This window comes from Clupea harengus, unplaced genomic scaffold (genome assembly GCF_900700415.2).
Source record: "Clupea harengus unplaced genomic scaffold, Ch_v2.0.2, whole genome shotgun sequence".
Taxonomy (NCBI): Eukaryota; Metazoa; Chordata; class Actinopteri; order Clupeiformes; family Clupeidae; genus Clupea; species Clupea harengus.
Genome location: NW_024880082.1, coordinates 1 through 15,658, shown reverse-complemented (window position 1 = coordinate 15,658; position 15,658 = coordinate 1). Strand labels below are relative to the sequence as shown.

At 43.6% G+C, this 15,658-nt stretch overlaps 2 protein-coding genes across 3 annotated transcripts; one reads left to right on the top strand and one right to left on the bottom strand.

Annotated features, from left to right (window-relative positions):
• Nucleotides 1-885: 885 nt before the first annotated feature.
• On the bottom strand, nucleotides 886-2,364 carry snrnp40 (small nuclear ribonucleoprotein 40 (U5)). Its single transcript, XM_042706125.1, has one exon. The coding sequence runs from the start codon at nucleotides 2,185-2,187 to the stop codon at nucleotides 1,144-1,146; it is 1,044 nt and encodes a 347-aa protein (XP_042562059.1). The 5' UTR covers nucleotides 2,188-2,364; the 3' UTR covers nucleotides 886-1,143.
• A 244-nt stretch (nucleotides 2,365-2,608) lies between these two features.
• Nucleotides 2,609-15,115, top strand: mcm10 (minichromosome maintenance 10 replication initiation factor). 2 transcript variants are annotated; one of them, XM_042706124.1, is made up of 18 exons: nucleotides 2,609-2,948; nucleotides 3,129-3,341; nucleotides 3,833-4,276; nucleotides 4,675-4,813; nucleotides 5,259-5,424; nucleotides 5,685-5,858; nucleotides 6,210-6,326; nucleotides 6,504-6,697; nucleotides 6,799-6,875; nucleotides 7,289-7,402; nucleotides 7,634-7,751; nucleotides 8,180-8,387; nucleotides 9,837-9,969; nucleotides 10,503-10,636; nucleotides 11,127-11,240; nucleotides 12,403-12,548; nucleotides 12,912-12,954; nucleotides 13,501-15,115. In XM_042706124.1, exons 1-18 carry the CDS (start codon nucleotides 2,942-2,944, stop codon nucleotides 13,582-13,584), a joined length of 2,625 nt encoding a protein of 874 aa, XP_042562058.1. In that variant the 5' UTR covers nucleotides 2,609-2,941; the 3' UTR covers nucleotides 13,585-15,115. The 2 variants fall into 2 exon arrangements, with proteins under 2 accessions (XP_042562058.1, XP_042562057.1); XM_042706123.1 differs by having other exon boundaries at nucleotides 4,612-4,813.
• The last annotated feature ends 543 nt before the right edge of the window (nucleotides 15,116-15,658 follow it).

Below are 15,658 nucleotides of genomic sequence, written 5' to 3'. Positions count from 1 at the left end.
AATTCAGCACTCTTTCCTTATTTAATATATATATATATTTTTGCAGTGTGGAGTGTAGACCCTTTTTTTATATTTCACTACATGTACGTGTATGTGACAAAAAAAGCACTTGAACACTTGAATGTGTTCATGGAATCGTAAACTGGTTCTTAAGTTGCATTCCAATATAATATAATCATTGATTCAATTTTTTTGTTTTGTTTGTTCTGCCCTATGTAAAGCGTCTTTGGCTGCTTAGAAAAGCGCTATATAAGTCTAAGGTATTAGTATTATTATTATTATTAGGTGTTCTCGTCGTTTTTGTCAGGATCTTAGCTCACAATGATATTGAAGATAATGAGGCAGTGGACACTCCGGCCAGGCAGTTACTTACACTAAGACGATTGAGTTGCAAGTATCTCTAGACATATAGGTGATTTATAGGTCACATATGGTATGATATTGTGGACAAAGAGAACAGAGGACACCAAGACAGGAAATCATGGAGACGGCTGGAGCTTAGGGCAATGGTAGGAACCTAAGATGACAAAACATGCCTGTCTGAATAGCTACATCAGTATTGTAAGGAGACATCAGTCTGGAGCTCAGCTCAAGCTTTGATATCAGGGAAACACAGGAGCATCGACTGCAAAGGGACAATTTAACCATGGCAGCCTGAGTATCAGGCCTTTATTTTCCTCCTACTGAAAGCTTTCATAATTAATGTGATGGAGTAGTGGGATCCCTTCAAACTGAGAATCATTAACCTTTATGTCCTTGTGATATTTTTGAGATTGCGTGGAAATCAGTCATAACCCTTGTTGAAGCCCCTGACTACAGATCAATTGGTGGGAGTAATACACCTTTGCCAATGTCAACCTTATATTAATATGAAAAACAAAAGGACATTTCTAAGAATTTTTATTCTTTTTTTTTCTGTTACAAAGTATATACAGACCTTAAAAAACACCCAACCCTTATTGGCTCAATTAAAAAAAAAAAAAAAAATTGAAAATGAGACTGGAAAACTCTTACATTCCCTCATATGCACACAAGCAATCACCACAAACATCCTATTAATGGCGTGAACAGCACATAGGACCTATGGCCAGCTGACAGTATCGCCAGACGTTTTTCTACACCATTGCATTGAAAGTCATCAGTCTATTGGATCTCTCCAATGTACAGCCGTTTGTCACTGGAACAAGACAGAATGATGGGCTCTTCTGGGTGGAAGCTGACCTCGTTGACAGACCCTGCGTGACCGGGCAGTTTATAGAGAATTCGACGAGACGTGGTGTCCCAGACGTACACAAATCTATCCGCAGAACCGGCTGCTATCTTACTGCCGTCGTGGGACCAGGCGCACCGCAGAAGGTTCTTTTCAAAGTTATGAACGTTGCCCTGGAAGATTTTCACGCATCTCTCCTTGGGAGCGAATGGTCTGATGTCCCATACTCGCACGGTGTTGTCCATGGAGTTAGAGAGCAGGTAGGACCCCTCTGAGCTCAAGTTAAGTCCAGTCACAGAGTCCCCATGCCCTTGCATGCTGTAGATCAACTTATTCTGTCTCAGGTCCCATACCTTGATGTCATTATCAATGCCTCCAGACATGATCTGGTCGCTGGTGTCATTGAAAGTGACGCTGAGTACTTGGTAGGTGTTCTGAAACGTGTGGATAGATGCCTTCTTTCTGATGTCCCACAGCTTGACGGTACCGTCGTCGCTGCCAGTGCAGACCAGCTGAGGGCCACGGCGTGCAGGGAAGCAGGAGTTCACGAAGGAGGTATGGCCTTTCAGACGCTTCACACGCTCGCCCGTCTCTGCGTCCCAGACACACACGGTCTTGTCCGTGCTGGCAGAGAAAAGTAGGCTCCCATCAGTATTGTACTGAAGTTCCATCACCGCTCCACTATGGCCCTTCAGTGTGGCGTAGTTCTCACACTCTCCATAGACGTTCCACATCAAGATGAGACGGTCATAGCCAGACGAGGCTAAAGTGGCTCCATTGGGATGGAATTTGCAGCAGTATACCTCACCTTCATGTCCCGCCAATAGCATGATCGGGGACTGGAGACTGGAAGTGCGAGGAGGTCCAGTGGTCATCAGCTGCTGGGACTGTGCAGCGGCCACAAGTTCGTTCCTGGGCCTCTTCGCAACCGTCGGCACTAATGCCATATCAGCAGCACGTTTCATGGGTTCAATCATGACTACAGAAATAAAAAAAACGTCGATGGTGTTAGCTGGTCTTCTGTTAAGATGCCTTCAGACGTCTTCGGTGGATCAAAGCCTACACAAATAACGTTACAATGCCCGTGAAAATACTAATCACAAACAAAACCGCCACCATGCATACAACAGACTGACTTACTTCCTGTTTCCGGTTAAGCGGGATGTGCTCCAAGGACCTGAAGGGGGGCATGGAAAGAGATGCCTGTTTTGGATAAATGGAAGAAAAATAACTTTAGTGATAAAACTGGACTATGTTAAAATGTTAATATAAGCATAGTATAAGTATTTATGTCAGTTTTGTTATTAATGTTCAAAACCTTCACAATGGAAAATAAAATGTTGATTTCTGTATAGATTTATAAAGGGGGACCTATATTTAAATGAGGTATGATTACGTTGCTTCTGTTTAACATTTGTGGCGCCACTTTGCAATGTACTCTCTGGGTCGGGTAGCTACAGGTTGAAGGTCTGGAAATCTTTCTAAACTTTTGAAACATTAAATATTGGTCGTTAATGTTTTCGTGGATAAATAGTCTGCTAAGTTAGCTAGCTATTTGTAGCACCAAAACCTAATACTGAATCACTCCGCTGACGTTGCATGTCGTGTCGGATCGCTGATTTGTTATCTAGCCAGTCGAATCACTTCGGCAAAGGTGTAAACCGTCGACAAATAGAAGAACCGGACTTTGATTAAATTATAGCTCAGGGACAACGACAGCGATCAGTCGAAATGGCCGGTAAGTGTTTGAGGATATGTTTACCAAAGTAAACTTAGCCACATATAAAATTTAGACGTTACAATTTCAGTGATCAAACAAATTCCTAATTTAGTTCCATAGGTTTGAGACAATATTTATTTTATTCTTGAGTGATCATGAAGTCGCTCACACCATTTACTGTCAACCCTTGTTGTGTAGACGACGACAACCTTGACCTGCTGCTCTCCATGTTCGATGAGAGCCCGGAAGAGGAGAAGACAACAGGCGGGGGTGATGACTTGGACGATCTGTTTGATAATGATGAAGATGATGGTGATGGTTATGTGGAGCCAGAGGAAGAGGAAAACGAAGAGAACGAGGAACCGGAAAAAGAGGAAGACTCCCATAATAGATCCAAGGAAGATTTGGAAGGTGGGGCTTATAGACATGTCTTTTTATTGAGGGTGGCATTAGCTACGACTTTTGTTTTGTCATCTGATTAAATTGCCATGTATGCAATTTCAACTGTCTGATATGGTCATGGGCGACCTCTGATAAAGATAATGCAGTGTTTTATGATTTGTCACAGGCGTGTGGAATGCATCCAAACCCAACCCGGTATACACTGTATATTGTATGAGTATCTACATTATAACAGCACATCAGTGTGTGGGTAGATGCTGCAGTTGTAAAACAGAAATATACACTAATATGTCACAGAAATGTACCATGTACATTGAGCACCGAAATGTCAACATGGAGGTCACACCAGCCATCATGTCGGCTAATGTGATGCTTTAATTTTAAGAGATATGACTGTATTGTGATGATTTTTCAAATCCCTCTGTGTTTTGTATGACGAGAGAGTTGGTTTGTGTGTGTGTGCGGATGTGTGTGTAACTCTCTGCCCTTGCTGAATGCAGCCGAGTTGCGACGCATGCAGGAGAAGATGCAGAAGCTCCAGGAGCAGCTGTTGTCTTCTCAGGGTGGGGGTGTCAAAAGCCCCCCTCCAAAACCAAAAAGGAGCTCAAGTACCTCCAAATCTAAACCAAGAGGAGCCTCCACATCCCCATCTACAAACAGTACTGCCAGTGCCTCCACATCTAAACCAAAAGAAGCCTCCACATCCCCATCTACAAACAGTACTGCCAGTGCCTCCACATCCAAACCAAAAGGAGTCTCCACATCCCCATCTACAAACAGGGCTGCCAGCGCCTCCACATCCAAACCAAAAGGAGTCTCCACATCCCCATCTACAAACAGGGCTGCCAGTACCTCTCCCCCAGCCCAGAACACCACTAGACCATCTCCACCTACCACTGCTGGGTCTAGCAAAAAGCCAAGGGCAGCACATCAGCCGAAAGCAGGTACTACTCCGTCCGCAACTGCTCTGGCAATGCTTAATCCTGGTAGGGTGTTGTAGTTGGTAGGAAAGCTTCTTGTTATATATATATATACAGTATATATTCTTTTTTGTCTCTGCAGTCTTCTTCATGTTCTGTTTCTTAATTAAAGGCTTGTTCCTAGTGACCATCCTGGCCACTGTATTGCTTGTGTATGTGACTACTGTATTGTCAGAATGGAGGAACAAAGTGGGCTAACAGACTGGAATAATATTATTTTTTTAACATTCAAAGGACCATTCTTGCAGCCTGAGGCAGCCGCAGACTTCAAGAATAATTTTGTAATGGTGTCCCAACAGTGTCCTCGCAGATTCAAAGCCCACCAAGCAAGGGTGGTATTGACAGCCTCTTCCAACCATCAGGAAATACGAGCAAGGCCAGTAACACACTGAAGTCACCACCCCCCTCAGGAAGTGGCCAGCCCCCTACACGCCAGGGAACACCCCGACCTGCTGTCCACCAGGACGTTCCCGTTGAGAAGTTCTCAGGCCTCAGAATACGGTAGGTGTCTCCTGATCGAAGCTCACTGACTGTGGGATTTGTCTCCATTGTACAGTAGCTGCAATTGTTGTGAAATGGTTCGGTCATGACATGAGACAAACTCAAGAACTTTGATGAATTGATTGAAAATAATCTGCTATCATCAAAATGCAGGAGGTTTCTTTGAATGCTGGTATTTTCCAAAAAAGAATCGCAAATATGTCGTTTCTTCATTTTATTTATTTTTAACTACACCAGCATTTCCTCCAGGTTTACACACATATGCAGTATGAGGCTTGGTGTGTTAGGAGAGAAAAAATACTAATAGACAATAACTCATAGTTGGTGCTTGAAGGTCCTTGTCTGCTCTCTGTACAAAAATGAAAGTCTGAAAGTCCTCGATCTTGCTATCTGACCACATCATCTGGCAAAATGGAACTCAGTCATTGCCATTTCATCCCAACAGGAAACCTCGGATCTCCTCCATAGAAATCGAGCACAAAATGTCGGGCCGTAGGATGATCCAGCTCTCAACGTTGCCTGATAAGCTTGCCCGTGAGAAGCTGGAGGACAGCGACTGGGTGACCTTTGCTGTGTTGGTGAACAAGATAACGCCGCAGAGCAAGAACAATGTGGGTTGACTCAGCTGAGTTGTGTGAAAGCATTTAACATCTGCATGAAGTGACTGTCGGCTGCTGTCTCTAAACTTGTCAGAATTCTTAATCCCATCATGTTGGTTCATTTTCACGTCTGAAGTGACAAAATAGTCAGTCACGCAAAATCTTGAACAATATCATTGCATTTTCGTAGCATTTATTTTTAAACCTTACAGATTGTGTTTTTTTTCTTCTCCTGAATGACATTTCCTCTGTTTCCATGTTATTTCAATCAGGGCAAGACTTTCAGCATCTGGAAGCTGAATGACCTCCATGACCTGGAAGTGTATGTTTCTTTCTTCTTGTTTGGGAACGTGCACACAGAACTTTGGAAAACTGACACGGGCACTGTCATTGGGATCCTGAACCCAAACCCCATGAAGAACAAAGAGGGCTCCAACTCCAATGAGGTGTGTGAAAGCATTTAACATCTGAATGAAGTGACTGTCGGCTGCTGTCTCTAAACTTGTCAGAATGCAGCATAGTGTGTAGAGGAAGGTACTATTATTACCAAGATCAGAAGGTCAAAGGCAAAATTGACAAATACTGACAAAAAGAATACACCTGAACTGTAAGTCACTTTGGATAAACACACCTATGAAATGAATACATTTGAAAGTGTGGGGTTGTGTTTGTGTGTGTGTATATATTTATATATATATATATGTATATATATATATATATATATATATATATCTGTCTAGTATATCATTGGGAGGGGTCCCGTCTTTGATATTTCTGTTGTTCTTCTCTTAACCCAGGTCAGTCTGACGATAGACCACCCTCAGAAGGTCCTCCTGCTGGGAGAGGCCCTGGATTTTGGCACCTGCAAGGCCAGGAAGAAGAACGGCGACCCGTGCACACAACTCGTCAACTTGGTGTGTTAGTGGCACATCCTCCTGTTGCTGTTATTTTAGTATAATAATAACCATGGGTATCATCATATCTTTTTTTAATGACATTTATTTAAAATGTTTTGTACCGTGTTCAAAAAGTCAGGATGTGGTATGACTGAGTCTTGAAGTTAATATGCATGTGTGTGTTTGTGTTTGTAGGAGCGGTGTCAATACTGTCAGTACCACGTCCAAGCCCAGTACAAGAAGTTGAGCTCCAAGAGGGCCGAGATTCAGTCAGGTTTTACAGGGACGGTCCCTAAGCGTGGAAAGGGGCGAGGAAGTCTGAGAGATCGGCTCTGTCAGGGCGACTTCCACTATGGCGGCATGTCCTCGTTGGCCTGCGCACCCAATGTGTGAGTTTCCCCACTCTTATCCTGCCTACAAAGACCCTAAGATATGTAAGACAACATCCTAAAGGTCTGTGTGTGTTTCTGTCTGTCTGTCTGTCCTTCAGTAATGGCTCACAACCTAAGAAACCCACCCAGTCCACACTGACCAACATTGTTCTCCGAGCCCCAGCAAATGGATTAGGTAAGTGTGTGTGTGTGTGTGTGTGTGTGTGTGTGTGTGTGTGTGTGTGTGTGTGTGTGTGTGTACTGACATTTGTATATGTTAGTGTATATTGGGCTTAGGTTGGCTCAGTTAAAGTGTACTTCAGTTAATTAAGCAGTTATTTAATTTTAGAATTTCAATACAATATTCTTCCCATGTAATTACGTTACATGACTAGGGAAAAATAATTGAATATAAATGTAATCCTGACTCTAATACTAAAAAGTATTGTGTAGGAATTGTCTAATTTAGTAGTAAGTACCTAAGGCTCTTTATTGAGGGTCTCCCTTTTCTTCGATTTGCCCATTTCTACAATCACAGACAGTTGGAACAGGCAGGTGAGCTGTGCCTGTTTTCTTCTCTCACATAAACATTTTGCTTGTCTTTTTCAGCGCTTAAGTCCAGTGAGGTGTCTGGTTGCACGGAGGATTTTAAAGGCTTGTTGTCCATGCCGACACCAGGGGCCATCAACATCAAGAAACACTTAGACAAGGCCAAGACCACAGGTATTATAGTATTGTATAGATAATCCAAATTCAACTAAAGTATTTATTAATAATAATAATAATAATAACATTTATATAGCGCTTTTCAAAGTTCTCACAGACGCTTATATATTTGCAGATATTGCTTTCCATTGTGGACCATTGTCTCAAGAGATCAGTGTTGAATTTGTAGTTTATGAATGTGAACTGAGTGTGTGTGTGTGTGTGTGTATGTGTGTGTGTGTTTCTCAGCTCCTGGAGAGTCACCTGTTCAGTCCATCACTGCAACTGATCTCCTGAAGCAGCAGAAGGCAATGCATCGGGAGAGAATCCTCAACAGACAGAAGAGGGCGCAGGAGATCCAAGAGAGGTGTGTGTGTGTGTGTGTGTGTGTGTGTGTGTGTGTGTGTGTGTGTGTGTGTGTGTGTGTGTGTGTGTGTGTGTGTGTGTGTGTGTGTGTGTGTGTGTGTGTGTGTGTGTGTGTGTGTGTGTGTGTGTGTGTGTAACTGAGTGAATGTCTGTGTGTTTGTGTTTACCAAATGGTTGTACACCAAGGCAGCAGAAGTCATGTTCTGATCATCTGGTGTTTTCATGAGGTCAATTGATGTATGTGAACAAGAAGTTAAAATTTACTACACAGGGATTGAGCACATATTTTCACTTCATGTTTTTTTTTTTGGACATCATTAGCATCCTGTGAGATTCTGTTAATGTGATCAAGAGAGTTTAAAATATTTTCAATTTACAATTCAAACATTCATTTCTGTTTTTGTTTGTTTGTTTGTTTGCATGAATCAGAATGTTGCAGAATAGTGGAAAGGCTACACCCCCTGCCAGACCTGTATCAAATGGAACACCGGTCCTGTCACAAAAACCCCACCCCCCACCACCGCCCCACCTCTCTGACCCGACCACACCCACTCTGCGGCGGGGCCTTAGTGAAGGGGAAGACATCCTGTTTGACCTGTCTCCGCCCCCTCCCGCTAAGAGCCTATCATCTGCAAAGGTATAGCATTCTCTGCTCATGCTCGGTAGCCTTGCTGGTATAAGTCCTTATGGGCCGGTCTTGCCATTTGTCAGCCATCTTAGTTGCTTCATCCATACAAGATCAAGTTCCGACCTAAATGAATGAAGAGAGACCCGTAACCCCACTTACTTAAAGGAGCAGTCCATGCGCATCCTAATCCGTGTCACTTTTGGTTGAATGCAGGAAGATTGTCCTGGCTTTGTAAATGGCATACAGACACAGTGGCTCAGGGCGAGCCATATCCTACTCCCGCCAATCAACAGCGTTGCTTCAAGAGTGCGAAAGGGAGCGGTGTATTTGGTTGTCTGTTGAGCTCAAATATCATCAACATTTCGCTCGCATCATATAACTGCAAACTTTAAGTAAGGCCCCCCAAAAACAATTTTGATTGGCTCTTTTTTTTTATATACACCTCATACTGATTTCACTTACAGATCTGCCATGTTTAGCATTACGGACTCCTCCCTTCCTTTTTTTCCGTACTGGTCTGTCTCCGCCTGTAAAATCTTTGGTAACCGTGCCAGGTGGAGAGATGAAATACCATAATCAGATCTGATTTATACTGAACGGCTGTGGTCCCATTTCAATCGGCAATGCAATGACTGGTCACGCGAAACCAGGGGACTGTAATCAACATCACAGTCCAACAGGCAAGAATAGAAGTGTGCTGTCCTCTCAAGGTTTCCAAAACAGGAACAAGAACAGGAACATATCATGTTGATTCATGCTTGTAAAGTCAAATAGTGTCAGTGTGTTCAATATACCTTCTAATGTTGTTAAATCAGTCCCTAAGAAGTGGCACCTTTATTTCTCCCATGTTTTTGTGTGTCAAAGAAATGATGGACACCTATAGTAGCAACATTGTGATAAAACAAAATAACTTTGCTTAACACCTGGATCCAACCATGGACTGGTCTGCCAGTCTTGTTCTCTCGATGTCGGCGTGGAAGCAGGTGTTAAGTGAATCCGAGCAGCACATTATCTTTCCCCACACTTGTAATAATATTAACATTGTCTGTGGCCAGTCAAACACTCTCAATTATACAGCAATTATTACAGTATAATGATTAAGTATAGTATGACCGACTCGGGAAGAAGGAGTTGGAGCACATTGATGCTTTGTGCTATCATTCCCAAGGTTTTGGATTATTTTACTGCAAAATGTCTCTGTGCTATTATTTATACTTTAGAATAAAAAAAAGAGTGTGTTGTATGTAATTGTAAATGTAGCATTACATTGTTGCAAGGACTATTTATTTTAAACACAAGACTTCAACCGGTTGAATCTATATTTTAATCGGGATCTGCTGTTCCTGAACATCAAACCTAAATGTTTCCTACGGGTGCACCATTTAGATACGCAGACTTGACTTGTCCAAGAGTCTACGGGAACCATTTTGTGAATATTTCTCCTAATTCTGCATTCAGATGGCGGCTCTTCGGAAGCTCCACGCCAAAGGAGCGACCATCACCAAAGACGACCCCAACGCCGTGAAGCGCAAACGTGCCAGCGGCAGCGACATCGCTGCTCGCGTGGAGAAAAACCAAAGCTCGTCCGAGGGTAGGTGTGACTGTTCAGCAGCCAATCAGAACCCTTGGTGGCTGTGCGTAGCCGTTTGGGATCCAATCAGAAGGCTGTTGTCTATTCTCTTATTGCGCAATAGAGACATGAATCACCTTCTGATTGTTCTGGTACTGATACAAAAAACATTTGTAAAAAAAGAATGTTTCACATAGCATTCATTTAGCAAACACTATTATCTAATGTGTCTTACTGTATAGTGTAGATCTGAAGTTTCCTCATTATGTGTGCTTCCCAGGTATTGAACCTATGACTTCGCTAGCGCTTACACCAAGCTTTTTATCAGTTGAGTGATCAGATAGTAACTGGATAGGATTTTACTGTTGGCGTGTTCTCCTGTGTTTTGTTGTACTGTTATGTATCGTGACAAGCGGTGGAACATTTTGGTCTGTAAATAGCCCATTGGCAGGGTCCACTGCCGTTTCTGTGGGCTCATTTGTGTGATTGATGGTTGCTCATTTCTGTGATTGATGGTTGCTCATTTCTGTGATTGATGGTTGCTCCTCTAACAGGTGATAAATCAGCTGCAGGAGAGGGGGAGGAGCCAGTCCAGAAGAAGAGGCGGGATCAGCTCGATTATATCCAATCAGAGGAGTTCCAGCGCATCCTGAATGCCAAGTCCCAGTTCTCCTGGCTGATGGGAGAGGTTAGGGATTGGACCTGTCTGTCTGTCTGTCTGTCTGTCTGTCTGTCTGTCTGTCTCTGTTTTTAGATAATGTTATAACATTGTCCTTCAGTACTTGGGGGGGGGCGGGCATAGTGCATGTATCTAAGTGTTCATATGTTGTTTGTGTATGATTGAACGTGCTTGTGTGAATGAGAGTTTCATTACACAAAGGTCATGCAGGAACATTGCTACTAAATAATAATTACAGATAATACTGATCTCTCATGACATAAGGAAGGCCTATTATAAACCACTGCCATGACTGCATCTGTATGTGCATGTCTGTTAGATAGTGACGCTAGATGGTTATATGAGGCATGTGAGTGTGTGTGTGTGTGTGTGTGTGTGTGTGTGTGTGTGTGTGTGTGTGTGTGTGTGTGTGTGTGTGTGTGTGTGTGTGTGTGTGTGTGTGTGTGTGTGTGTGTGTGTGTGTGTGTGTGTGTGTAATAATATCTCTCTCTCTCATTAGATGGAGGTGAAGGTCATGCAGGACTACTTTGAGCCGCTGGTGCAGAAGGAGCAGATGGAGGAGAAGATGAAGAGCATCAAAGAGCAGAAGTGCAGAGCAATCACCTGTAAATCGGTGAGTCATCAAACTGGTTTATTTCACCGATTTGCTACCAAACTGTGGATTATCAGTGAGCCAACGATCGGTGATGTATCGGACCGTAGAGCATAATTGTTAATTGGAGAGACTCTCATTAAATTCTAGACTATCTGAGTCACGAAACTGGTTTATTTTACCAATCAGCCTCAACCTGCAACTTAATTACTCTATGGCCCATCACTCTTCCCATAATCTATAGAGACCCACAGCACATTTGAGTGTTTCATGGACACTTAGTCCCCAAAGCTGGTTTATTTCACTTTGATCAGTGAGCCAATACTCTTGTGATTTATCATATTTAATTGTAGAAACCAGTAGTAGATTGGAATATTTGAGCGTTAAGTTAAAGTAACACTATGCAACAATTTGACACTTTTTGAGGTATGGTTTTATAGGAAACTAGTTTTGGTATTATCCTCAAATTAATTTTGATAGCATATGGTCATGTGAAGGACAGATAAACACCTGTGTCTTTCCCACTAGCCACTAAGGATATGCCCTATGTAGTTCTATGTACCGGGCTGGAACACCCTGCAAAAATGGAAGAAAAGCTTTCACAGCATGACATTGCCAGCTATACTGCCAAAATACACCAGTTAGTGTGTTGGCAAGCTTCTATCATTGACAACTGGGCTGTTGGTGGTGTTTGCAAGGTTTTTGCATACCTTTTAGGTAGTTAGCTTGCTAGTTTTGGAACAGAACTCCATATTGCTGCTTTAAATTGAAAAAGTGGAGTGGAAAGTGGTGGAGTCTGTGTCTGTACTCCACAAAGGCCCAGCACTCCTCCAACACCACTGCTGAATCCGCAGTCCCGAGGACCCTGGGAAAATTAGAGCCAACTGTGTTGAATTAGGATCTCAACTGAAACCTGTGGGAGTGTAGCTCTCCACAGTCTCTGCTTTTAGTCCTCTTTGAGCATCCTACTGTCAATATGACTGCAAGGCTAAAGGTGTGTGTGAGTTTGTGAGTGAGACGTGTTTGGATCATGTTTGAGCGATTAATGCATCTGTTAAAATTTGTGTCCTTCATGAATGTTTATATTTTGAACTGTGGACTAAAAATAAAGAAGTTGTGTGTGTGTGTGTGTGTGTGTGTGTGTGTGTGTGTGTGTGTGTGTGTGTGTGTGTGTGACCAACAGTGCAAGTACACACACTTTAAGCCTGCGGACCGGTGCATACAGGAGAACCACGACTACCACTGGCATGACGCCCACAAGCGCTTTTTCAAGTGCCCGTGTGGCCAGCGTAAGATCAGCCTGGCGCGGATACCCAACATGGCATGCAGGTGAGGAAGAGGAGGGTGGCGAGGAGGGTTTGCTAAGATGTTTTATTAAATGATCATGATGTTAACAACTAGTTTTCTTTACTGAAGGATCCTCAAACTGCTGCCTTAACCTCAGTTCCCTTTAAAGCTCCAAATGACTTGTACTTCGTCACAGTGTTCAGCCTTTGGCATCCAGCTGCCCTTGATTGTGCCTGTTGGACTCAGTGTTGCAATGAAATAGTGGTGTTGCGAGATTTATCTTTAACCGCGGGAGCCTGTGGGTGGTCTGGTTGTACCCGCAGACAGAAATGCGGCACTGCTTACTGTGTCTTTTTAAGGAAGGAGGATAAGAACCTGCTTTTGATTATTTTGTTTCATTTTCAGCACCTGTGGTCAGTTTAAATGGGAGAGGGATGGCATGTTAAAGGTGAGTGTCGTGTTTTCTGTGTCCCTCTGAATGCATTTTATTAACAAGTTCTGTATTTGTTGTTAACTGTGTCTTGGCTAATATGTTTTTAGTAAATGATCATGATGTCAACAACTAGTTTTTTTTTACTGAAGCATCAGCAAACTGCTGTCTTAACCCCAGTTCCTTTTAAAACTCCAAATGATTTATACTTGTTCTCATTCCCTCTCCTAAGCCTTTAATGGGCTCTGTATGCTTGCCGTTCTACTTGTTGTCCCTTCCATATTCTCCACCCAGTTTTCTTTTTCCCCCCTCATACTTGTAGTTTGTATTCTGACACTGACTTGTATTCCGGACGTGTTCACATTTCCACATCCCCGCTGTGTTCCGTGCTCAGAGCCGGTTCTACATTCTACTCCTACTCTATGTTCCAACCTTCCTCCGCTGTAGATCCTCGCTCTGTTCCGTGATCCAACCATCTGTTCTGTGTTCCGTCCCTGCTCTGTATTCTGTATTGCGAGCGTGTTCCGTCCCCTGAGCATGTTCTTCATGTGTGTCCCTCCACAGGAGAAGAAGGGGCCAAAGATCGGAGGGGAGCTTCTCTTGACCCGCGGGGAGGAACAGCCCAAGTTCCTCGGCAGCATGAAATAAGGGCACCCACCTGACTGCTCGATTGACCAGCGCAAATCTGTGGAACCGTAGCGACCAAAAGTCCTCTCATAAGCACAACATTCAGCAACTCATGGGACTCCAGAGGTGAGCAACAACCTGTTGCTGCCAAACTATTGTCCACATATGGACACGACCTCCAAAACATGAATCTGGCATGGCCGGATTGTGTCCACACGTAAATACAGCCTTTAGTCATTTGGCCACAAGACTGCAGGGCTGACCAACAGGAATCTGGCCTTTGGACTCCTGTCTAGATTCTGTCCGCACACTGATGCAACCTTCAGTCAGTCACCTACCAGACTACATGGGCTGGCCAACAGGAATCTGGCTTGTGAACTATAGTGGTGGGTTCTCCACACACACAGAGCTCCGAGCTCCAAAACATGAATGTTAAACCTCGTGTCATAGACATTCACTCATCAGACTCATGCGATGGCTAACGTTCGTCTGCCCTCTGGAGCTCTAGGGGCCTACTCACACACAGGTGTCACAGTCAGTCAACACCAACGTCAGTCAAACACTTGAGCGTAACGTTGATCATCATGAATCTGGCTTCTGGTACTGTAGTGATCAAAACCTCTCCTAATGTATGCACAACATTCAGTTCGTCACTAGACAGAATTTTGCTTGTGAAACTGTAGTGGCCAGATTCTCCTCACACATTGCTTCCATGCTCCAAAACATGGATCTGACTTTGTAGACATAACAACAACAACATCAGTCTGTCACTCACTGGACTTCAATGATGGCTCACATCAGTCAGTCCTCTGGCACTGCACTGGCAGTCACTGAAACATGAGACCTCAGGGTTGACCATCATGATTTTGGCTTCTGGAACTGCGTTGGTCAAAACCTCTCCACATGTAAGCACAACATTCGGTCACCAGACTCCCTCCCCAGCCGGCGTGAACGTCTCTTCTGGAGCTGCAGAGGCCAGGTCCTGCCCCCAGAGTCTCCACTCCAACTGAGGGAAGCCTGTTGATCTTCAGGCCTGGCTGTGGCTTTTTCTGGCCTCACGAGTCTTGAGTGAAAGCCGAGTAGGTGGTGAAACTGTACAGGACTGTGTTGGCCGGCAGGTCGGTTAAGGTCGTGTTTTCGATGTAAACAAGCTTGACCTGCTGGCTCAGCGGCAGCAGCTGGGCATTCCTGCCACAGTCTGTGTTCCATCACCCCAGTCTGTTCCCACCCATGCCAGTTTTTGCCCACACAACGCTGTCTGACCTCCCCTAGGTCAATCTGTGTCCACCTATGCCAGGCGGACCTCTCCAATGCCAGTCTGTGCCCCATACCAGTGTGTGCCCACTCACGCCAGTCTGTCTGCTAGGCTGTGAGAAGAGCACAGTCACTAAAGGAAGAACAATGGATGTACCTGTATTGTGTTGTGATGTAGTATTTTAAGGTTTTTGTTTGTTTGTTTTTTTAAACCACCTCTTTTATTGTCTTTGAATGTTGTCTTTGTGTTACATTGTATGGGAAGACTCTTGTAGGTATTAAAATATTTTGTAAGATGTTTTGGTTTTGATAAACTCATTTGTTTTGTTTGTATTATACAGTATGTATGCCAAATGATCCATTTTACTCACATTAGTGTCACATACTGTAGATACCTAAACAAATGATGGTTTCCCAATAATTCATCTCAAAATGGAGATTTGATTGCCACAAAGCCTTCAGACGGGTGCACTGAACCATCAAAAGTGGAGAATTACAGTCCGTGTCTCTGCCGCAAGTGAGTGTGTACTGTATGCATATTTTTTCTTAAGAACTATGCTCATTTACGTAGTCCAATACTGAAGCGTAATTCCTCCAGGCTGGTGGTAGGTTTTTCCCAGTCGAGAATTTACTGGCAGCAACAGGTTCTCATTGCCATAACAGAAAATGGTTCCCTCTACCATACACGTGACAGACTGACATTACTGTCACTAATACAGATCCAGTATGGAATCAGAGCTGCATCTGTATTCGTGGTCTGGCACAGAAGAGTGCTAGATCAATGTCTCTAACCTCTCCTATCTAGATATGAGATAAAACCTCCATCATTACTATCAGGTGC

What these genes read in the sequence shown, in the direction of transcription:
- mcm10 (XM_042706123.1), top strand. An exon ending in AGCACATCAGCCGAAAGCAG is followed by an intron (nt 4,277 to 4,611) that starts GTACTACTCCGT and finishes GTGTCCCAACAG; the next exon opens with TGTCCTCGCAGATTCAAAGC. An exon ending in ATACCCAACATGGCATGCAG is followed by an intron (nt 12,549 to 12,911) that starts GTGAGGAAGAGG and finishes TTTCATTTTCAG; the next exon opens with CACCTGTGGTCAGTTTAAAT.
- snrnp40 (XM_042706125.1), bottom strand. Translation starts at nt 2,187, where the DNA reads ATGATTGAACCCATGAAACGTGCTGCTGATATGGCATTAGTGCCGACG.